Consider the following 24,893-nt stretch of genomic DNA (forward strand, 5'->3'; position numbering starts at 1 on the left):
TTTTCATTATCAATTATTCTGTTGAATTATTTTTTCGATCGATAGATTAGTCGTTTGGTCTATAAAATGTCAGAAAATGGTGAAAAATGTTGATCACTGTTTCTCAAAGCCCAAGATGACGTCCTCAAATGTCTTGTTTTGTCCTGACCAACACTCCACAACCTAAAGATATTCAGTTTACTGTCTAGATAGAAATTAAATATGGGAGGAATTCCTTTTTTTTTCTTATGGGTTCTTACTATAGTTGTTCTTTTCTTTTCTTTTTTGTGTTTTTTTTTAAAAAACTGTGTTGTGTTCAGAATCACTGGTGAATAATTGTGTTCTCGTATTTATTTATGTTATATAGACTTTACAGTGAAGTAGGAGTCATCTGGTGTCCAGCTGTTCAAGTTCTGAAATTAAATATATTTGTATATTCATAGATTTTGTAATTTGTAATGAGGGAGAATTATTATTATTTATGTATTTATTGGGACCATGTAGAGTGTTAAACATAAATGTTACCATTTGATGCACTGTACCAGAGTAAATGTAATTTTAAGAATTGAAAAAAGATTTAACTTTTTTGTTGAAAAACCATATCAGACACAAAATATTATTCAAAGTATTTTTTTTATCTTAAAACATGTCTGGAGGGGATCTTTAAAGTCCCCTTCCACTCTAAATTATGCTTTTCTTCTTGTTCCTACAGTTAGATGTTTGAGCTTCAGCTTCACTGTGCAGGATGATGTGAGTACAGTATTTTGGTTTTTTTTACATTCATCTGCTGAAAGTGGAAAGCATGGAAACTTGAAGCCTCCAGTGCACAAACACTAAATTCATAGATTCTTTTTAATGAGGGAAAAGGAGTAGAAGCCATTTTAAGGATTTTCTTGATGAAAAACCATACTAGATATACATTATTGTTCCAAGCAGAGTATTTTTATGTGTTATTACCGTTATTACATATGTGGAGGTGATCTTTAAGTAGGATTTTTCATGTAGTACTTGTAATAGACTATTTTTTACATCGCTATAAATTGTACTTTTACATTTGTAAAGGATCTGAATGCTTCTTCCTCCACTGATAAGATTTTATAGTAATAGTAAAATTGTTTTTGGTTGCACACTTGCACAGCTAATATACGCATGACGTTTGGTACGTAGCGCTGAAACGTGATGACGTAGTGTGTCTGTAGGGTCGACGTTGGTTAAGTTGAGTTGTTTGGGCTCCGAGCGGAGAGAAGAGTAGCTGGCAGTGCGGAGAGGGATACATCTCATACACAGAGTCGCCTCCTGCAGTCCGTGATCACCCGTCGAAGCCCGTTTTTTAACCAGCTCTGTATTGTTAACATCCAGAGAGTTACACACAGAACCGTATTCGTTAGCGCAGCCGGCCAAACACACAGCAACCATGCCCGAAAGGAGGCCCTTCGTTCGGCTACCGACTGACGTTTACCCCGTCAACTACGGCTTGTGTCTGAAGCCCGACCTCATCGACTTCACTTTCGAGGGCAAGCTGGAGGCGGTGGTGGAGGTATGTTATACTGGATTGTGAAGCTACATACATTTGTCAGTGCATGACGGGGATGTTGTTATGTAATCTGACCAGCTAACGTTTACTAGCGAGCTAATTGTAGAGCTGATAACGGCAGTAGCAGCCCGGGTTAGCTGGCGGTGTTGGGCATGTAGCTGTCAGTTGCTAACCGAGCTAACCACCTCTGACAAGACTGCTGACATGGCTCATAGTGGCTGTAAGAAACACATAGATAAAAATATAACAGTTAGGCACGTATTTCAGCGACTAGCCGCACGCTAATTGAAGCTAACTAGCACAACAGTCCTGTATGGAGCAGACTTGCACTCTCATGTTAGCTTAGCAGCTGTCTGCTAACAGCTCCTGAAAATGCGCTCAAGAGCAGTTTGTTGTGTGTCACCAACGTTAACTCATTGTGACACCAATGCACAGTGGTGGAAGAAGTATTCAAATGCTTTACTTACGTAAAAGCACCAATAACAGCAATGTAAAAAATCCTACTTAAAAAGTGCATAAGTATTAGCAGCAAAATGTAGTGAAAGTATTAAAGTAATGGTTTAAGAAGAAGAAGGTGTTACTTTATTGATCCCCGTGGGGAAATTGATCCCCTGCATTTGACCCATCCTGTGCACACACACACCAGGAGCAGTGGGCAGCCGCAGTGCAGCGCCTCGGGGACCAACTCCAGTTCTTTTTGCCAGTGCCTTGGTCAGGGTTACTGACAGGAGTATTAAAGGTGCAGTGTGCAGAATTAAGTGGTATCAAGGGGAACGGACTTGGCAGAAGTGGAATATAATATTCATGAGTATGTTTTAATTAGTGTATGGTCACCTTAAAATGAGAATCATTGTGTTTTCGTTAGCTTAGAATGAGCCTTTTATATCTACGTATGGAGCGGGTCCTCTTCCATGGAGCCCACCATGTTGCACCGCCATGTTTCTACAGTTGCCACTAAATCCTACACACTGGTCCTTTTAACCGTAACATACGTGTTTTTGATGGTGGGAGGAAACTGGAGCACCCGGCGGAAACCCACCTAAACACGGGGAGAACATGCAAACTTCATACAGAGAGGATCTGGGACGGCAGATGTATTATTACATATGACATCATAGATTATTAATACTGAAGCATCAGTGTTAGAGCAGCATGTTACTGTTGTAGCTGCTGAAGGTGGAGCTGGTTTGAACTACTTTATATACAGTTAACTAGTTTAATCCAGTTGTTCCCAACCTAGGGGTCGGGCCCCTCCAAAGGGTCACCAGATTAATCTGAGGGGTCGTGAGATGATTAATGGGAGAGGATTGTGTCAAGTCTCCATCTGAAAAGTAACTAAAGCTGTCAAATAAATGTAGTGGAGTAGAAAGTACAATATTTCCCTCTGAAATGTAGTGGAGTGGAAGTATAAAGTAGCATCAAATGTAAAGTACAAGTACCTCAAAATTGTACTTAAGTACAGTACTTAAGCAAAATGTACTTTTCCACCACTGGCTGTCAGTGGCTGGATGTGTTGGTCGTGGCTCATAGTGATGAACCTACAGAGAATTATCAGCGACTCTGCAGCTCCACTCGGCTTTATAGAGGCTCATAGCAAGTTTCAGCTCATTGTTTAGCTGTCCGGCTGCAACTTTACTGTTTTGGTTCACTCTCAGTGCCAGAAGTTATTATAAACAAACATTGTGATTGGTTTTATTAATCAGATGTCAGTGAATGAAGTGAAGTAACCTGGTCGCTGGCTGAAGCTCACTGAGGTTTGCTGAATCATGGCAACATCATGTCGCCCTTCTCACCCTCCACTTCACGCACACATTCAGTTCACTTGAGTTAAACGTTACATACGAATCTACTAACACTGACCTGAGCATGAAATGGAATGATTAGTTGTTATCAGAGCAGCTCTAGTTAAGCAGTTCTTTTTAACATCCCTTCTGGGTCAATTTGATATGAAAACTGCAGTCTAACATTGGTTACCCCTCAGCTGACTTAAAAGATGGGTTCACAGTTTTTCAAGTCTGTCTTAAAACAACAGTCAGGTGTCCATATGAACAGTGAAAGAGGTTTTCCTGGCTGTAATCATTCCTCATACTGGCTGTTAAAAGATCCATCAAATGTGCTTTCAATGTAAGTGATGGAGGCCAAAATCCACAGTGTGTCCACACAGTCATTTAAAAGTTGATGTGAAGTTTATATGAGGCTTCAGCAGTCTGAGTTAGTCATATCAAGTGGATATCTGACACATTTACAGTCTTTTTAGCATCAAATTCCCTCTTTGTGTTTCCTTGTTGAGCTGCGGTGGAAGTATAGTAACAAAAAGAGGAACTTTGGTACTAAAAAGACTGTAACATTGAAAGATATCTACTTGATTTGACTCATTTGGACGCTGAAGCTCCCTATTAGCTTCAGATCAACTTTAAATACATTTACATTTTGTCCCCCATCACTTCCATCGTAAGTGCATTATGAAGGGATCTTCTAATGGTCAGTATGAACAGGAGGAATGATTACAGCAAGAAAAAACATGTTTCACTGTTCATTCGGACTCCTGACTGTTTTATGACAGACTTGAGAAATTGTGAACCCGTCCTGTAATAGTGAATCAGTTGGCTTGTTGATACAATGGGCATAACAAGATATTAGCCTCTATATAACTACCACATAAAACAAACAAACCAGCTTTCAGTTTATTTCAGGGTTTTGTGGTTGCAGCATGTAAATTGCTCTGTTGTGCGAGCGCAGACACCTGTCAGCTAAGTGGTCTAACACCTGTACCTGTCTGTAAATACTCATATTATCAGAGTATTCAAGACAGACCACATCATGATACATGGTTCAAATGTGTAAAATAGTAAATACTAGCTTTAAATGACACCATATCCAATGGGATATAAACTGCTTCACTCTCAAGAACAGATGATAGTAATAAATTATTAATAATAAAATAACTAAACCTCCATAGAACATGAATACAAACCTGTAAAATGAATAATGTTTTGTCTGACCAACAGTCATTGTAAACTGAACATTCAGTTGATTATCTTTCTGTCAGTTCAATCGAGTCATTGTTTTGGCACTAAACTAAGTGAAAGTTGGCATTGAATGCTTTTTGAAATGACAATCAGTTTCCACAAGTATGTTTTGGGGGTTTTGGGATCAGTTTATCTGGTATTTGATCGACATTAATACTGAAACATTTAGAAAAACACCTAGCACAAGGAGTGTGTGTATAGGCATAAATTTTATGCTGGAAAATAAAAAAAAAAAGCAAGACCATTCAAAATATAGTCAGCCAAAATATATTCATAGAACATATTCAAATAAGTTCTGAATATATTCAAACATTCTGTTCTTGTATTAATCATTTAAATGTTTCCCTTCGGTAATTACAAAATCCTCATTTCAGCAGGAGCTGGTTTTGTTTTTTTAATGGCTGTGTGTTTGCTAGGAAGTGAAACTTTTTCCACCAGAGTGACAGATTGCTTCAGTAATACCCTGTTTACCTGCGGTTTGTAGAAAGCTTTGGTAACATACAATGGAGTGGAAGAAACCTGAGCAATGTGGCAATTTGCCACTCGCCCGGCATGTTTCATAATTACTGGCTCTCTGTCGCTGTGTCAGCCTCCGACAGCGTCTCAAACAGCAGCGCTGCCACAAACCATGAATGTCACTAGAGCCTCTTTCACACTTAGTTCCTGGTAGATTACTGGGGTAACCTTTCAGGCATCGCTAGTGATCTTCACTATTCACACATGCAGCTACATATCCGTCTCGTGTCTTTTCACACATGTCAAGGCAGTGCTGGAATAGATGGTTGAGTGCGTAGCAGAGAGTATGAAGATAGCGATGTAATGTTACAGTTGTACAGTTGAAATGCTGTAGCTACATTTAGAGATGTTTCCGGCGGAGCGACATGTCCACCCGCCGAGCCCCCGTTAATCAGCAGGAGTGACGAGTGAATTTTAAATCCTTAATTACAAACCGGTTTGCAGTCTCTCTTTTTCCATGGATGTGACACCCGGCGTCTCTGTTCTCCGTATGCCTGCTCACCAAAACTGTGCTCTGCGCTCCGTAAGAGTAGTTAACATTATTGATGTGATATTAAAGATAATAATGATGAAAAGAACAGAACAGGATGCTCTGATATTGTCGCACCAAGACACACAGACTTCAGATTGAAGATTTTGAAGGTGGCTCAGCATCTGACGGAGCTTTGGATGATTGATACGGCTTCATCAGACAGACGTAACCTCCTTCCCTGCTGTGTTACTGCTTTCATTCACTGGTATTTTCCCTGAAATGTCACCAGGTCTTGAGGTGGCTTACTTATGACCCCATGCAGGAAATGTTCCTGAACATTTCAAGTGTCTCTGGAAAAACTGCACCGCATCCATGTGTGAGACTGTGTTCGGCCCTCAATAAGTTGGACAATCAGTTTTTACACATCACATGTCAGAGGCTCCATAGTTAGTTTTCTTTTCTTTGTTTTTCTTCTCATACCTCAACAGATTCTTTATCAGTGACCAGTTTTGCCCTTCGGCCTCTGTAACCCTGACCCTAACTCTAACCCCCTAACCCTAACCCCCTAACCCTAACCCTAACCATAACCATAACCCTAATCCCCTAACCCCCTAACCATAACCCTAACCATAACCATAACCCTGATCCCCTAACCCCCTAACCATAACCCTAACCCCCTAACCATAACCCTAACCATAACCCTAACCCTTACCCCCTAACCCTAACCCCCTAACCATAACACTAACCCTAACCCCCTAACCCTAACCCCCTAACCATAACCCTTACCCCCTAACCCTTACCCCCTAACCCTAACCCCCTAACCATAACCCTTACCCTAACCATAACCATAACCATAACCCTAACCCCTACCCACTAACCCTAACCCCTTAACCATAACCCTAGCCTGTAGCTTCTTTCCTGCACCTGTTAAAAGAAACACAAAACAAAAACTCTGGCTTATTTGCATACTCATCATCATGTCCTTCATGTTCCTGGACAGACTTGGATTCAGAATCATAACACGGCAAAGATTATCAAAGTATAAGTTGTGCTGTTTTTATGTCAATATTTACAGGTTACACAAGCCACAAATCAGATTGTGATGAACTGTGCTGACATCGACATCATTACAGCTTCTTTTGCACCGGAGGGAGGAGAAGGTGAGTGTCAGCTTTTCCGCCTTTTTTTCCCCCCCTTTTTATTAAAAAAAAAATTGTCATAAATGGAAAATTGTTGCTCTCGTCTGATCTCATCTTTTATTTTTTTCTGCTCAGAAATTAATGCTACAGGATTCAACTATCAAAATGAGGATGAGAAAGTCACCCTGTCATTTCCTAGCGCTCTACAGAAAGGTAAGAAGGGACTCGATGTCACTCTGCTGTTGCTTGTCCCTGCTTTTTTTTTTTTTTTTTTTTTCTTTTTTTTTTTTTTTAAACCACTTTTCTATCACTGTTGCTTTTGAAAAATAACAAATTTTCCCCCCTTGGTCATGGCTGAACGAACAGTGCAACTCTCTCTGTGCACGCCTCCCCAGGCTCTGGCACGTTGAAGATAGACTTTGTGGGTGAGCTGAACGACAAAATGAAAGGATTCTATAGAAGTAAATATACAACTCCGGGTGGAGAGATCCGCTACGCTGCAGTCACACAGTTTGAGGTGAGTCGATGGCCTGGGGTGGGTGGGGGGGGGGTTGCTTAACCCAATACTTGCCTGGGTTGCAACGTTAGGAGGATGTGACGGTCATGTGAATGTTGTTGTTTTTCCAGAATTGTCCCAAAGATTAGGCAATAGCTCATATTTCACTCTATATGCTTTTAAAAAAAAAAATGCTGTTTACATGTGTTTCTGGAAAAGAAAGTTCAATCCAGGTCAGTCTAGACTGGACACCGTCACCTGCAGGATATAAACCAGCTGTGTGCATGTAAAAGTCATCAATCACATGCGTTCCCTATCTTTTTTTGCACTTTTTTTTTTTTTAAAAATAAGTTGTAGGTCAAGGTTCGTTTCTCTCCATTAATCCTTCCAGCACACACACAGAAGAGTGAGTCAGTGACCAGAAAAGTGAACAGAAAAAAAACTTTGTTTTGGCTGTCTTTCATTGTGGTTGACACTTCTCAGCAACACTCAGGTACTGGCTTCACACAGATTTCATGTGACAGACTGGTTACCTCACGTACTGATGACCTACTTTAGTTAGAAATCAGTATATTGTTGTTATTGGTGTTACAGTCCAAGTTCAAGGTAATAACCACACAATTAGACCATAAAAATTACATAATTATTGCTCAGCTTTGTTTTCAGAATCGCATAGCGTCCTTTGGAGCAGGACCAAAATATTTTATGGCCTCGTACTGCTCGCGCTAAAATTTGTTTTCAAACCTATAGTTGGTTTGCTCTGGTCCAAATCAGTGGTTGTTGGTAAATTTGATGCGTTTTCCGACTTGGTTTCGGTTTCCTTTCACACAGAAACAAAAAACAAGAGAAGCAAAATGCAGAAGCTCATTTGCATCCCAGTATGCAAAGCTCCCCCGGCTACAGGAGCCACCAAGCTCAAACTCATTTTCAAACATGCGCTTTTTTAGTCCAGTTGAATCGGATTCTGTTTTGTTTTCCCCCTCGGTACGATTAGTTTCAGCAGGTCTGAACACAGTAATCACACTCAGGTGTTGACCAGGACAACCGCACAAAGACGCTGTAGAGGAGGAGGTCTCGATCCGGTCCTGAACTAACGTGATCCGACCTCGATTGGACTCATCTACCAATTCAGAACACATTTGGTTCTGATAATTCAGTTAAATCCCACCAAGAGATGGTCTGAAATCCATTTATATGACACAGAACTTCCTACAAGCTGAGCAGGAAGTTTGTATTGTCTTAATAGAAACTCTCTTCACCAAATATCATAAGATTTCCCAGATATCCTAATATATACAAAGCAAAACACAATAAACGCCGTGCATCACAGGACAGCAATCACAGTAATGCAATGTGTTAATTATTTCTTTTCCTAGTGCTGCTGTAGCATTACATAACCGTTTTAAGGTGATGAACTCGAATCTTTGTCAATATCTGTTAAGGAAGGTGTTTTTCGCCACGGCTAACTTCTCCTGGAGCTGTCACAACACAGATGGTAACACAGGAGGGAAGAAGATCAATTATGTACAAACTGGCAGAGGAGGCTGCAAAATAAATAGAACTGATATTATTTTGCGTCAGGTGATCAAAATATCTCTTTTTTTAAAATGTAAGTTGTGTCCACGTCACAATCAACTGGAAGGCACCGAACATGACAAAGCAAATGTGAAAGAGTGTAAATAGAAAGAGAGTGGGATCAGTTGTAACACAGCAGGAAATGCATCATGGTGGTACAATCAGTGTCTGTCAGACAAAATCTAGATAAGATAAAAAATTACCGGTATCGTTTTTTTTTTTTTTTAAAGAAAGACACTCAGAGGGCTGTGAGTGAAGGAAGTGATGAGTAATCTGATCACAACAGCAGGAGTTTTAAAATGAGTAATAACTCATTTATGACTTTTGAACTTGCCCCGACACTGATGATAATCAGCTCAGTAACGGCTTCTCTTATTAGTCACTAGCTCACACTCACATATGTCCCCTCCCTCCTCAAGTCTTCTTAGTAGATAAAATCGTCTGGTCCCAGTCCATTTACTTAAATGGAATGCTACAAATACCACAGCTACGTTCGATGCTTTCAGTAAATCAGCTTTGAAAAACATTCTTGCAGGGCATTACCTGGCACAGACAGAAACACTGGACTCCTGCTCCTACTGAGAGTGAAGGAGTGTGGTGGCAGCTCACACAACTAAATGAAATGTCTAAAAAAAAAAAAAAACAGACAATAAAAGTGTGGTTGGTGTAAATCTGAGTCGGCCACCCGAATAATTGCTATACATGGAAACCACAGCGACATAATCTGGACATGGTCGCCTCCCTACATGCGTAGAAAGACCAAAAAATCTTGTTTATAAGACAACAGAACTCCTCATCAGTCTACAGAGGAGGTGTCTTTATCATTCGTTCAGCTTTTATTATGATTTTTTTCTTTTTTTGTGTAGTTATATTTATAAAATGATAAGTTGATTAAGTGCTTAGTTTCCAACTCCTTTGATAATCAATCATTTTGAGTCATTTTTAAAGAAAAAACAACGTCTTAAATGGGAATATTTTCTTGTTTATTAAGTCGTCTATGACGGCAAACTGAATATGTTTGGAACTGTTGGTCGGGACAAAACAAGACACTTAAGGACGTCGTCTTGGGCTTTTAGAAACAGTGATCGACATTTTTCACCATTTTCTGACATTTTATACTGAACAACTTCATCATCTGCAGCCCTGGTTGTATCCAGTCTGCGAACAGCCTCCCGCGGTCTTCTGTACCTGCTCGTCTGAGCGCCAGCGTGTGTTTAGCGATCGTCGTTGCTCACAGATACGTGGCGGAGACGCCACGCTGAAGATGCGCTTTGATGATGGGCTTTGAACTGCAGTTCACCTCAGCTGGATCCAAACACAGTCTGGACTCATCTGGATTCAATACACAGCGTCTCACTTTGTGTCCTGTCTCTGTCTGTCCCCCCCTTCCCTCCTCTAGGCCACGGACGCTCGCAGAGCTTTCCCCTGTTGGGATGAGCCAGCTATCAAAGCCACCTTTGACATCGCTCTGATAGTTCCCAAGGACCGAGTAGCCTTGTCAAATATGGTATGTGTCATATTCTCACTCCTCCCTCTGAGAAACTCTAAACCCCGGACAGCCTGGGTCACATTCTGAGGCCAAGTTTTGTTTTTTTTGGTGTGTGTGTGTGTGTGTGTGTGTGTGTGTGTGTGTGTGTGTGTGTGTGTGTGTGTGTGTGTGTGTGTGTGTGTGTGTGTGTGTGTGTGTGTGTGTGTGTGTGTGTGTGTGTGTGTGTGTGTGTGTGTGTGTGTGTGTGTGTGTTCCTTCTTTTCTAGTGTAGCTTACATATCAGACAGTCACTGCACATTCTACCTCTGGCTAATGTTGTGTTAAACTACATGTGAAATGTAACTGCTGTTGGTCACATCTTGTGTTTTGTTTTCAGTGATTTTAAAGGGATAGTTTGGATTTTTTGTAAGTGTGGTAGAATGAGGTAGTTATGTATATTCAGTGTATTACGGTTAGCATGCTACCAGTTTGGAGAAGCAGGTACAGAAGCAAAGCAATGTACAGCTGTGGACGAGGTCGGCAGAAAAACATATTACAGTCGTCTAAAAAAAGGCCCAACTAAAAAAAAAAAATCAATATCAGTTTAAGTGTACACTATATTTAGAATATCTTCACCACTTTACCCGCTGCCAGACAGCCCTTTACTGTCCTTTGGCACTTCATTTTCTCAACTGCAGAACTCCTGTAATCTTACTGTATTACGCTGCAGAACAGCTAATCTGCGGCGTGATACAGTGTGCAGCATGTGTAGGATTATAAATATATATATATAGAGAATAATTATATAAAACTATGGATAATCTCATACAACCCCACTTCAAAAAATCCAAACTATCCCCTTAACTGAAGGCCTTTGCAGCAAAATTGCATCAGAAAACATCATCTGGCTTAGATTATTTCTAACAACACCACCCCTCCAGGCTAACACGGTTCATCTGGGCGCTGACCAAGTTAAATTTGGGTGTTTCTGATGACTAAGTATGAGTTTGTCGGTCTTTAATAATGTGTTTGTTTTTTTTGTTTTTTAATATCAAATAGAGACTTGACGAGACAGCTTCATTGTGCATAGTGTTTGTTCAGGCTGTTTTTCCACATTTCACACGTTCACATTTCACTTTCCGCTTTCAGCGGAAAGTTTGTGTGAGCTCACCTTTTTTAAATCTGATTTTTAACACGTGTAACGGTTACCAGCAGGATCTTTGTGACATCACAGCTATTTCGGAGAACATCGGTCATGGTCATCGATCATGAAACTTACACAAGTGTGATGTGGAAACTTGAAGCTTCCTGTGCATGAATGGACTTTTTAATGTCTAGTGGTTTGGAAATGAGCAATATTGCAGATACATAGAGCTAATCCACACAAACTAATTGTACTTGTGTGTGGAAAAACTCTGTCAGACACACATTATTTTTCCAAGGAGAGTATTTTTATGTCTTAAAACATGTCTGGAGGGACTCTTTAAAGACAAATTACCAATGATTATGGAAAATAACCCTAGTTAATAATAGAAATAGTGATGTGTAATAGATGAATTGCAGACCAGCAGGACTTGTGCTCTGCCATAGGCTGATGCCAGTCCAGCTCTTGACCTTTTGTGTGCACATACTGGTTGAAATGTATTTTTCTCAGTGAGTATACTGTGACCTTTTAAAGTCCAGCGCAAGACAATGCAGCTTTTAGCTTGACTGTGTACACAGATGCAGGTCAGTGGTTTACACTTTGGTTCAAATATTGAAAGATATCTCAACAACTGCAGGCCTGATCGTCGTAAGTGACAACATTGATACTAAATTGATGTGTGGCGATGTTGTAGATTTTTCATATTTTCAACAATTCCCATGAAAAGACCAAAACCAACAATGAACTCATCTCCTAACAAGTATTGTGTGTGTGTGTGTGTGTATCTAAAGCCTGATGTATCTTATTCCTCTGTGTCGCAGACCTCCGCTGTTGAAAGAAAACTATTAAAAACACATCAGTGAGTCGCGCTGTTGCACTGGGTGACACGCTCCTTCATCACTGTGAACATACACCGCCAGAAATACTCACTAGAGAACCAAAGGTGTATTCATCCGCTGCTGAAAAGAGTCCCAAACCAATTTCCTCCTGTTTAGTAAAAAGTACAGCAGCCAGCTTTTTTTTTTTTTAAGGAAATTAAGGAAAATGAGACAATATATTTGTGAGCTTTTAAAGATCTGTGTTATCAATAAGCAGTCGTGGTTTTGGAGCTGAGAACAACCGACAGTTGGGAAGTCAGAAAGTATTGACAGACGGACTAACACATTGTTGGTTTTGGTCTTTTCATGGGATTCGTTGTTGGAAAAAATATCAGCCTTATCCTTTAATGGATGATTCAGATTCCTGAGGATGGAACCTAATAATCACCAAGTTGTTAAACGCCAAACACTAATAGGAAGAAGAGCTGCAACGATTAGTCGATTAATCAATTAATCAATCGGCAGAAAATTAATCTGCAACTATTTTGATAATCGATTTAATAGTTTCAGTCATTTTTCAAGTAAATACACCAAACATTTGATGGTTCCAGCTTCTCAAATGTGAAAATGTTATTTTTCTTTTTCATATGAGAACTAATTGAATATCTAGACATTTTAGACTGTTAGTACGAAGACATCACTGTCTTTTTTTTTAACATTTCGTAGACTAAACAATTATTTGATTAATCAAGAAATGAATCAGCAGATTAATTGATAATTAAAATAATTGTTAGAATACCAGCATCTCTCTAGAGGATGAACTGTTTTTAAAGAGGTACAGCACACTTAAACGTGTTTTTTGAGCTGTAAATTAAATTATACGGCTGTATTGTGATGGATGTTGTGATGCTGGTGTTGATATTATCATTGACACTCAATTTAAAATGGGTTGAAAATTGCTCAACAGGCCAACTACTGTTTTAAATCAGCCCCTGCAAGACCAACGCTGACAGAGTCAACAGTTTGGATCTTATCTACGTCATGAAATTTATATAAGAAAAGAATGTTAACGGCTACGTACTGACACAAACACACCGGAGAGCCTCTCGTAGCAGAACCGCTAGCTCAGCTACAACAAAGGTACCACACAGAAACTTTTACAAAGGACCATGAATGTGCTTCTAGTGATGATCAAAGCTGCAGCGGACTCTTTGTTTTTTTCCAGTGTGGACACGGAGAGTCTGACAGCAGCTGCTGATGGCTGGTTAGCTCTGACTACCACCTTTTTAACATCGCTGTGGCTGTTCATGCTACACTGAGAGGTGGTCGGTCGATGTCACCTTACTTCCTGTGTCGCACGCTATGCAGCCACGAGGTCAAGACCCTTACAGTCATTGTCCAGTCCTCTTCTGCTTTTTTAAAATATGCTGGAAGGGGAGGTTGCAAAATTTGGGTGTGTGGTTACTCTTTAATGACCTCATGACCTTTGCTCTAACACGACCATCAGAACAAACTTGAATTTTTTTACCTCCACAGCCGGTAAAGCTTTTAGAATAACAAAATCATCTGTGTGTTGTTTGTTCTACTTCCAGGCACCACACTCGTGTAATGAATATTTCAGCCTCTAACAGCTGCCGGTAGTGTTTCAGACTTTTAGTCTGTTTATGTTAGACAACATCACTCTTAGCCTTATAAAAAATGTATAGAGGTTTGGAGTCGAAAGCTTTTTCTCTTGACCAATGATCTGCTGTGAAATCATGGCATTGTCCCAACATGAACAGCTCAGCTGAATGCTTTTTTGTTTTTAGTTTTCCGTTTCCTTATCATGTGTCACATTTCTTTCCTGTCCAGAATGTCATTGATCGAAAGCCATATCCAGATGATGAAAACCTCGTGGAAGTGAAGTTTGCCACCACACCCATCATGTCCACATACCTTGTAGCTTTTGTCATCGGTGAATATGACTTTGTGGAGAATCAATCATCAGATGGTGTAACGGTACGCGTCTACACGCCCGTTGGGAAGGCAGAACAAGGGAAGTTTGCTCTGGAGGTGAGCGTGTTGGGTTTTTTTTTGGGGGGGGGGGTTTCTTCACATTTTCAGGGCAGGAAACCACTGTTGACACTGACCACAGACCTGGATTAAAGGTAGAGTCAGTCATTCTGGAGAAAGATTGTTGATATTTGAACTTAACACCCAAACAAACACACCCCTCCTTTCATGCACCTTCAGAAGCTCCGCCCCCCAAATTCATGGACGCACTTTGCCATGGCAATGACCAAAATAGAAATACGACAGAATCTACAGTGATACGTCAGCTGTAGAGTCACCTCTGTTCCTCTCACACATTATCATGAGCAGGGGAAACAAAATTCGTCTCATGTGAGCACAACAGTCTATCCGCACTCTCACTCCCACTTCTCACTCCACCTGCGATTAGCGTCTCCGTTCGCAGAAGCAGCCGTCTGTCACACAAATTTACTGAACCAACATAGGTTGCTTACTGGCTCCATGGCAAGAAATCAACAGTGTTTGCATTTATTGATTCATTTATATGGTTAATAAGTTCAAAACACATATACAGCTGGGTATTTGTGTGATGTAAACAGCTGCCTGCTCAGATTAGCTTCACTAAACGAGATAGAAACAGACTTGGAGCGCAGTGAGACTGTCTCAGATTCAGTGTGGATTGATACATTTGATAAAATGCAAGCATATCTGTTCCGTGAGAAAACACTTTTTATGTGAATTGGCCACAGCGTCTCTGTCAGCCTCACAACTCAACCTGTGTGAGGACATGACAGTCTCCCGTCTCCAGCACCGACAGCTGCTCTGATGCCCCCTGTTGCTAATTAGCTTCTGACAGGCAGAGCCAGTGTTGCATATGGACATTTTTTCAGTGCGCACAGAACAGACAACTAGCAGACTGTGAGGACATATTTGATGAATTTCACAAAAAGTGTTTTGGATTAGAATCGCTGACTCTACCTTTTAGAAATGTTACTGAAGTAGTGATTAAATGCACAGAAAACAGACATATTTACCAGTATTTGTGCGATGATGAATTTCAACCTGAATATTTTCTCTGCTTGATCCATTTTGTCTCAATAAGTCTGATTGTATAGACTTTGTCCTGATATTTTAAGACTGACAGACCTCAAATAAGAAGATTTAAGTTTTTAAATGCTCTTTTCTTTTTTGCAGGTTGCAACTAAGACCTTACCTTTCTACAAAGACTACTTCAGTGTTCCTTATCCGTTGCCTAAAATTGATCTCATAGCTATTGCTGATTTTGCTGCTGGTCAGTAGTTGTCAAATCCTCATTCTGAAATCTGAGACATTTCCACTGAAAATGTTGAAAGTGAAAGTGAAATATGTGCTGCTTCCTCCCTTCTAGGTGCCATGGAAAACTGGGGCCTTGTTACTTACAGGTAAATATGAGCTGCTCTGACTTACTGCATTTAAAACCATCATCTTTTTTTTTTTTTTTTCAATTTAACAAAACCAGAAAAACGAACATGTCATTCACAAACTTCATTAATGCATTAATGGCTGAGGTGAAACAACCCTTTCACGACTGAGGCCAGACACAAATTAATTTATGTAACCATTTATTTGGAGTTGAACAAAGTTATACTGGCATATTGGCAACAAAACAAAATATTTTAAGTTGAAGGCTGCAGCATGGGTGAAGAGCCCAAGACAGATTTCCCAAATTGTCCCTCTGTGGGACAATAAAGTTCATCTTGAATCTTGAATCTTTAATCTTGAAGTGAAAAACTATGGTTTATTACAACGTGGGTTTTGGTGTCATAGCTCTGGCCATCAGTTCAGTTAGTTATAACATTGTGCTCATCAAGGTAATTGCTGAGATTGTAAAAAAGCCAACAATTTATGCCAATTTATCAACCACTTGAAAGTGTGTCAACCTGTAATGTCGCTAAAAATCCCTCATGGCAACTGGAAAACTGTGAGTTTGCACAAGTACGACAAGTATGATTGGTAAAGGTTGAACCAGGTCTGATGGTTGTAGTTTTTGCAATCATTTGTTTCTTTTCTGAATTAGTTTGACTAACTAGGGGTTTAAAACCTGTCCGATTACCTGCTTGTGTTTGTTGACCTATTTTTAGTGATGTTGTCATTTTACAAGATCCTAGCTATTACTTTATGTTCAGTGTTATCAAAACCACCTGAACCGATCACCAGACCTTCACAAATAAAACCGAAGTTGTATTAAATCATAGTTTTCATTTAAATTTTATTACACACATTTTAACTGTGGTTGTGGAGTTCTAAGTCTCATAAAACAGCTTATTTCTTCTTTTCTGAAAAATACTTGTTGCAGTTGTGTGTTTCTAGTTTAACCGACACTGATGACTTTTTAATTGCTCTGTAGTTTATTGGATGTGCTGCCACCTGTTTGGTATTCAGTTGGCATGTGATTCGCGTACAGCAGCGGGCTCCATTCCTCTACCATTTGCAGCCATCTGGTTGTAGTTTTTTTTTTTTTTTTTTTTTTTAATAAACAGCCCAGCAGCTGATGAAGGGAAACCTGCAGGAAGTGTCGACCTTCAGCCGTCTTTGTATTTTAACTCCAGTTTCTGTGGCGTTGCAGGGAGACAGCTCTGCTAATCGACCCGAAGAACTCCTGCTCGTCCTCCAGGCAGTGGGTGGCGCTGGTGGTGGGACACGAACTCGCCCACCAGTGGTTTGGAAACTTGGTCACCATGGTAACCAGCCATAAACCCTATCAGCTATTTGTAACACAAAATACTTTCAGTCAGCCCTATACTTGTACACCTTGTGAGCCACACTGAAAATAATATTAATAGTAACAAAATAGGAAGAGTCTTTTAAAAAAAACTGTAGCACTAACTGAAAGATAGTTTGTTAAAGTGACAAAAAAAAGAGGAAATGAAAGACATTTGATAATGGGGAAACCATTCACCCAGCAGCTCTGGATGTTGGAAAGTAAGAACATACATAATTTCTAAACTAAAAGGATCGATTTCCAAAATTTTATACATCCATTATGTGGGAAAAAAAACATTGTTTGCAGTGAAATGTATTGAAATGCATATAAAATATCTCCAAAATAAAGAAAATGCAGTATATGAATGTTATTTTGTCAACATCTTACCCATTATCCACCAGTTAGTCAGAACATTTGTCAGTATTTGTTTTATCTGTTGATCATATTTTGGAAAGGAACAATTTTGAAGGACATGAACATTAAAATGTGGTCTTTTTGGTTTTGTGTGTGTGTGCAGGAATGGTGGACCCATCTGTGGCTTAATGAGGGATTTGCATCCTGGATCGAGTATCTGTGTGTGGACCACTGCTTCCCAGAATACGACATCTGGACCCAGTTTGTCTCAGCCGACTACACCCGCGCTCTGGACCTGGACGCACTGGACAGCAGCCATCCCATAGAGGTGGGATTCACTCTGTAGTCCGCAAGGAGCCATGTTTTCATGATGACTGGTTATTTATTTTAACTCAAGTAATTGTTTTTGAGTGTTTGAAGGGCAAATAATGTCTTGGTACACAGGAAGGTATAAGCATTAGGTATAGCTTTAGACTCTAAACTCTTGGGTTGGTCGTGTTCTGTGGATGTTCCCCGCTTTGACTGTCGGATGATGTTATGTTCTTCAGGTGAACGTAGGCCATCCGTCAGAGGTAGATGAAATCTTTGACGCCATCTCCTACAGTAAAGGAGCATCTGTGATCCGCATGTTGCACAACTACATAGGAGACGAGGTTGGAAACAAAAGTTTGCTTGCAGCTTGTTTCTGTTTTTTTTGTTTTTTTTTAATATCTCGAGGCTTACGTCTCTCTCTTTTTCTCTGTAGGACTTTAGGAAAGGAATGAACGCCTATCTTTTGAAATTCCAACATAAAAATGCATCAACAGGTAACATGCAGGAAATATTCTATAATATTAAAGATGAAACAGGTGTGCGATTTGATTTCCTGGATTCCTAATCCTCTACTTTCTGGCTGTCTTCCACAGAGGACCTATGGGACTGTCTGGAACAGGCCAGTGGGAAACCCATCGGTGCAGTGATGAGCTCGTGGACTAAGCAGATGGGCTTCCCGATTATTGTAGTGGACCAGGAACAGGTGAGCTTCGCTGGACACAAGCTGTTAAATCGACTACCAGACTTGAGTGCTTTAAATCAATGTCAAACATTCGGTGCAATGACAAAACTATTCAAGGTCAGGAAAGCAGACAGACTCCTCCAGCCACAGTGGTTGGTTGATATAAGAATTCACCAGACAAAATATATTAGTTACCTACCTTTTTTTTTTACATAAAAGTCAAATTAACCAGCAGAAATGATTATTTTGTACTGTTTGTTGCCTCTTATACACACTGACCATGATGTTATTTATAGCAAGGTGAGGACCGCGTCCTCAAGATATCTCAGAAGAAGTTCTGTGCCAGTGGACCACATAATGGTAAGTGTGATTTTTCTTATAGCATTGGTCCAACAAACAGGACTTTTTGTTTGGTTGATATAATGCTGCGGTGGTTTCTCATTGGCTCCCTCTCTTCTCTGTTGGAACAGGTGAAGATTGCCCCAACTGGATGGTCCCCATTAGTATTTGTACCAGCGAGGACCCCAAATGCACCAAGCTCAAAGTTCTGCTGGACAGACCGGAGACAACCATCACCCTGAGCAGCGTCAGCCCAGACCAGTGGATCAAGGTGAGGCCAGTTTACAGTTCTTCCAACACAAGCAGCTACTGTTTCCACTGTATCTGCTTAAAAGACATTGAATTCAATCCCTCATAAAAGGCCTTAGAAAGGCTACTCTGACACTCAGTCTCTAATACTTTCTATCTATTTTTACATAACGTAATTTAAAAACACTATGCCATCAATAATGTGGCTCCACAAGCCTGTCTTTAAATGCAGTCAAGCCAAGTTTGTGAGAAAGATCATTTATATACAAACAGGTAAAACTTTAAGCCAGACGATCACCATCGTTGGTAAATTTTAACCCTCTTCTGAATGGAAGTGGACCATTTTTATTGTTAACTCAAGACTGTGTGGAGTTTCCAGTGTCTTGCATGGGAGTGACAGATTGTTGGTTGAGCTGAATCAGTGAGTCATAAGAAAAATATGCGTCAGTCCGTCCTGATTTTCCTTACAAGTGAAACATCAAAGGTCAAACAAAGTTCGGTGAATATAGTTCCTCGTTGTCAGTTGGGAGGAAGAGCAGGAGAGGATGTGATCATCACTCACACTTCCTCTGTCAACCAGCTTAGTTTGTACAATTGTTTGCCAAGTCTACTGACAAAGACACAGTGTACATTTAAAATACCACTTTAATGCTGGTAAGCAGGGAGTCATTCGATGTCCTTTTGGATCTGTATTCTTCATATATATATTTACAAGCCATCTGTAATGGTATCATATGAATTTTCCATTTTGTAATTTTGCTCTTTTGGTGTTTCGGGGGAGATTTTCATCATCTGTGTCGTTTGTTGTACCGACTGTAAACCCCCTTGAGGCAAAGTAGTGATTTATGATATTGTTCTGTATAAATAAACTGACTTGACTTGAGTATCAATTTGGGTTTTGACAAATGCAGCAAGAACATGAACAGACTTGAGCAATGTCTCACGGGTACGAGTTGCAAATTGGCGGAGCCGTTGATGATGTCGCTGTCTGAGTTAAGATTCCTCAGGAAGTAAACAAAAGATTGAAAATGAATTGCACTTTTTTTTACAGCCGATACTGATTTTAAGTCCCCACTGCTCCAACACTGTTTACAGACTTATTCAACATTCTGTTAACGACTAACTTAAGAGCAATAAGCTGTTCAGCTTCTGAATACATTTACATTAGTTAGTACAATTGTTAACAGATCTTTTTCTTTCTGTTTCAGCCCTCCGTCCAGACTAAAACTGTGTTTTCTCGCCCAAAACTGCTTTTCCAGAGTATCACGATTATAAAATAATGATTTTTACTGCTGGTGCTCATGTGTATGAGATGCAATTAAATGACTATTTCATATTCCGTTGTCTGACAACAGAAACAGAAAAATACGTAAATTGTGAATTTGACACAGTGTAGCAGGAGGGGACTGAACAGAGGTTGAATGAGATGAACGTCAGCAGAGTAACAAACTGTCTGTAGCTGTCCAGTCAGAGCCGGCGGCTGTGTGGCAGAAAAGTTAATGAGACAATTCTTTGATTGATTGATTTTTGTTGGACGACGTTGCGACCATAACATAGTGATTTGGTCAGCTGGGCCGTCTCTCCTACACCTCAGTTTTGCTGTTGTCAACTGAAAAGATGGTGAAGAAAAAGAGACTAAGCAGTTTTCTAAAGTTCAAGTGATTCATTGTGGACAGAACCTGACCTGGAAACTCACAAGTCATTTTCACAAGGAAACAGCATTACAGAACTAGACGGAGTAATGTAGATGTAGTCTACTTCTCAGAATTACTCCTAGGAATCGTGCTGAAAGTTATGTGGAACTAAAAATATTCCTACCTCAGAGTAGGAATTAAGACTTATGAAGCATCATGCTCTGACTGTTAGTAAGGAGGAGGACTGCTCCTAGGAGAGAATGTGACGCCGCTGTTTTACGACACTCAACCATTAAGTAGAACTGCGATGACCTCTGGAGCTCTCCTAAATGTTGACCAAGACAGGAGTGATTGCAGTTAAGAAAGTTGATCAAATGCTTTTACTCTTAGTCCCTGTTTACACCTGGTATTAACATCCGTCTCAGGTGATCCGATCACAAGTGGACAGCTCTAAATACAGGTGTAAACGCACCCAAGACGCATTGAGGACGGATTGATCAGATCGGATCGGAGGTGGTCTGGGCCACTTGTGACCACATTCGTTTAGCAGTGTAAACGCAACGCCTCCTGGACCACATTGAAGGACCACCTACTCAACTGACGTCCTCTATTTTCCGGCGACTAGACAGGGAATTGCATCGCTGCCTCTGGGTCCAAAGAAGTTCAACTTGTTTGATAACAGGATAAACAAATTAATTAAATTAATTATCCTTGTTTATTTGCATATAGAGCGGGGAAGTGAGATCCGATCACAAGTGGTCAACTCAAGACACATGTGGAGACGGATGTCAACACCAGGTGTAAACGGGGCCGTAGTCCTAAAAGTAGGACCAAAAATGTGTCGCTGAGAATTTTTGTCCAGTTAGGAGTGATTTTCTACTCTGAGAAGCTTGATAAACGCGGCCCCAGATAAGTCACAATTGCCAGTGTTTGTCAGCGTTTTAGGAAACACTAAACCCCCGAGCTTTAGCATTAGTACGACTCTGTTTCACTCACTCTAAGCCATGCTGGATAAGAGTACTGATTGTGAGAGGTAATCTTTTTTTCCCACAGGCTGACCCAGTTGTGTCCCTGCTGCTTTTTATTGTTTACAGATCAACCCCGGCACTGTGGGCTTCTATCGTATCCAGTATAGCTCATCCATGCTGGAGAGTCTGCTGCCGGGCATCAGAGACCTCAGCCTGCAGCCCGTGGACCGGCTCGGCCTCCAGAACGACCTCTTCTCCCTGGTGAGACTGACGCACAAAGCTTTTTTTACCCTTCGTGACAAATGGAATGAGCCACATCTGAAGTATTTAGAAACCCCCCAAAAGGCCAATTGTTTGTCCGCATGCAAAGGAAGTCCACTCCCTCCCAATGTAAACAAATACATGGTGCAGAATAGAAGAAGAAGAGAGGAAGACTGAATAGTGAAAGTGAGGCTTGAAGGCCAGTTTGACATGTGTGGAGAAAGGAAGTCCAGTCGGAGATTGTGGTGTGTTAGCCTGGAGCTGCTAGAGTCCAGCAGAGATGAAGAGCGGGCTACAGAGTTCCCCTTTAACATGATGTCTCACAATTGATCTTCAGAAGGTCTTAACAGATGATTATAACGCATAAAAGATAAAGTAAAGACCAGAAAAATGGTAAATCTGTCTTTTCTGTTTTGTGTGTTCTGTAACCAAAATGTAACGGATGAATCACAGTGACTTCATTCATCTCCCGCTGCTTCTTTTACTCCTTTCAGCTGCTGTTGTGAGTCAGTTTTAGGTTTCATGTCACACCTTCATGCCTTCATACCTGGCGTCACAATGAAAGAACTGTTTTTTTTATGATGGTTGAATCACATGCTGAGTTATGATGAAAAACGCAGGCATCTAACCGTAAATCTTGTCTTTATTGAATTCCAGAAATGATGTTGTTAAACTGAACATCAGGGTTAATTTGGTGTCACCATATTAAAATGAAACTTTATAGATTCTGTTTTCATTTCTGTCCTCACCTGGATGTAGAGCAGCGATCGTTGCAAAATTAGGGGGAAACAGTTTTTATGGATTTATGTGTTTATTACTAGGCGGCAAAAAAAGTTCATTCACATGTTACTTCACCTTTTAGCTTAATGACCACAGACCTCATCCTGACCTTAAAGCTCAGACGTAATTATGACATGAAACTTTATAGAAAGTGTTTCATATCAAAATCCCAAGAAAAGTGACCAAATCTTGAATGAAACAGTGACTGGTTTGGAGAATATGTCATAAGTAACGCACATTTAGGTTGTTTCTAAATAACAGAGCTGCAACGATTAGTCAATGAATCGATTAGTCAGTTGACAAAAATGCGCTACTGTGTGTGTGTGTGTGTGTGTTCGTGTAGTCGTTACTGTAGCGCATTGCAGTAATGACCTCTGCAGCGTTCTCTTCACAGGGATCCCTGGCAGGAGCAGCGCTGCCAGGATCCTGATGAGAGTGCGAAATCATGAACATATAACACCTATTCTGTTTTCATTGCACTGGCTCGCTTCCTCCTCCAGGACTGACTACAAAGTCCTGCGACTCAGATATAAATCCATCAACTAATCATACCACAAACCTCCACCCGCACCCTCAGATCTGTCTCCGGACCCCCGGTACTAAGCTCCTGACTATCTGAGGGCAGTACAGACCCTAGACTCTTTTTTAAAAAAAGGCCCAAATACCTTTCTATTCAGGACATTTTCTTTATGTTATGTGTTCTATGTGACTAATACTGTAGCACTTTGAGTTTCATTATAAATGATATTATTTTTACTATTAAATATGAATATTTTCTGGTTTCTTTAGTCTTCGGTGACAGTAAACTGAACATCTTTTTGTTTGTGAACTTTTGGTCAAGATTAAAGACATTTGAGGACGTCACGTTGGGCTTTGAGAAACAGTCATCAACATTTTTCACTGTTTTCGAACATTTTATACCAAACGACTAATTGATTAATTGAGAAAACAATCTGTGGATGAATCGATAATGACAATAATTGTTAGTTGCACCCTTACTAAATGATTTATCAGGAGATGTTTTAATACAACTTTCAACCAGTCATTCTCCAGGTTTATATTTAAGGCTTTTCCTAAAACCTGCTGTTTAATATCTTTCAAAGTGACATGAAAGGCGACTCAAACTCTACAAAATGCTAATTTCTTTTGTGGTTTCAGTCTCGCGCGGGGATGATCAGCACGGTGGAGGTGCTGAAACTGATGGAGGCGTTTGTTAATGAGCCCAACTACACAGTGTGGAGCGACCTCAGCTGCAACCTGGGAGTGCTGTCCTCGCTGCTGTCCCACACAGACTTCCACGAGGAGATCCAGGAGTTCATCAGGGACCTCTTCACTCCCATCGGCCTCGAACTGGCCTGGGACAGCAAACCAGGGGAAGGTGAGGAAGGGGGCCAGACAGGAATAAACTTGTCATGTGGTTCAAATCTTTTTATTTTAGACCCGCATAGTTTCATTTACTCTAAATATACTTTTAACTGAAAGCTCTGGGATTTGTTCTAGCGTTGTCATTACTTTTATGTAAAGCACACCACGTTATTTTGATTGTCGCAGGGTAGAAAATAGAAAATGATATAGAAAAAGTTCTTTTAGATTTAACTGCTACCAAAAATGCAGTGTGTTTATATCATTATACATCAGTGTAACTCACTTTATTTATATTGGGTGAGAAGGACAATAACCCGAGTGTGATGTTGTTGTCCTGCAGGTCATCTGGACGCCCTGTTGAGAGGGCTGGTTCTTGGGAAGTTGGGGAAGGCGGGACACAAACCCACATTGGAGGAGGCCCGGCGGAGATTCAAGGACCACGTGGAGGGCAAACAGAGCCTGCCTGCAGACCTCAGGAGCCCGGTAAGCAACGAGAAGTCCACATACGCGGCCGTTTTTTGTTGGAGCACTTCCACAAATGTTCGTTTCCTTCATGGTTCAGTTTGAGGTGATAAAAAGAGGCTTCTATCGTCGCCACTGACAACAACTGATAGCCTGCATTTGCTGCAGATAAATGTCTTCTGTTCAACATCTGACTCTCTGAAACCAAACCACGTTCAAAATGTGGCCTGAGCACTTTTCTTGCAAACGTATTTGTTTTAGTGTAGGATAGAAACTTAGATTCAACTGTTTTTATTTGCCTATCTGTGCCATTGCCAAGTCGTCAGCTGCTGTAGTTGACGTGCAGTGAGTCGGGTGATGGCTCGCGGGATGACATCAGGGTTTCTTCCAGGAAATTGTGTAGCTGAAGTGGTAAACTGCACAGATCCTCCACAGACACGTCTTGTCTTGTGATCGGTTTAGTTAGCAGATGACAGCCTCAACAATTGTCACACTCATTAAAAAACATTTTCTGTGTGAAATAATATCTGCTATTTCTCCCTGAAGTATTAATTTTGTGTTTGT

General features: G+C 40.5%; 1 protein-coding gene across 1 annotated transcript in view; it reads left to right on the plus strand.

Moving 5' to 3' along the window:
* Nucleotides 1–1,180: 1,180 nt before the first annotated feature.
* npepps (aminopeptidase puromycin sensitive) overlaps nucleotides 1,181–24,893 on the plus strand; it is a 29,215-nt gene continuing 5,502 nt past the window's right edge. The window contains exons 1-18 of the mRNA XM_067585513.1: nucleotides 1,181–1,516; nucleotides 6,606–6,690; nucleotides 6,805–6,882; nucleotides 7,065–7,186; nucleotides 10,140–10,247; nucleotides 14,022–14,222; nucleotides 15,375–15,471; nucleotides 15,568–15,601; nucleotides 16,786–16,900; nucleotides 17,441–17,605; nucleotides 17,826–17,930; nucleotides 18,023–18,083; nucleotides 18,183–18,292; nucleotides 18,568–18,631; nucleotides 18,742–18,881; nucleotides 21,588–21,722; nucleotides 23,661–23,880; nucleotides 24,208–24,350. Coding sequence (XP_067441614.1) covers nucleotides 1,394–1,516; nucleotides 6,606–6,690; nucleotides 6,805–6,882; nucleotides 7,065–7,186; nucleotides 10,140–10,247; nucleotides 14,022–14,222; nucleotides 15,375–15,471; nucleotides 15,568–15,601; nucleotides 16,786–16,900; nucleotides 17,441–17,605; nucleotides 17,826–17,930; nucleotides 18,023–18,083; nucleotides 18,183–18,292; nucleotides 18,568–18,631; nucleotides 18,742–18,881; nucleotides 21,588–21,722; nucleotides 23,661–23,880; nucleotides 24,208–24,350 — 2,106 coding nt within the window. The 5' untranslated portion in view covers nucleotides 1,181–1,393. The remainder of the gene's footprint in view (nucleotides 1,517–6,605; nucleotides 6,691–6,804; nucleotides 6,883–7,064; nucleotides 7,187–10,139; nucleotides 10,248–14,021; nucleotides 14,223–15,374; nucleotides 15,472–15,567; nucleotides 15,602–16,785; nucleotides 16,901–17,440; nucleotides 17,606–17,825; nucleotides 17,931–18,022; nucleotides 18,084–18,182; nucleotides 18,293–18,567; nucleotides 18,632–18,741; nucleotides 18,882–21,587; nucleotides 21,723–23,660; nucleotides 23,881–24,207; nucleotides 24,351–24,893) is intronic.

This window comes from Thunnus thynnus, chromosome 3 (genome assembly GCF_963924715.1).
Source record: "Thunnus thynnus chromosome 3, fThuThy2.1, whole genome shotgun sequence".
NCBI lineage: Eukaryota > Metazoa > Chordata > Actinopteri > Scombriformes > Scombridae > Thunnus > Thunnus thynnus.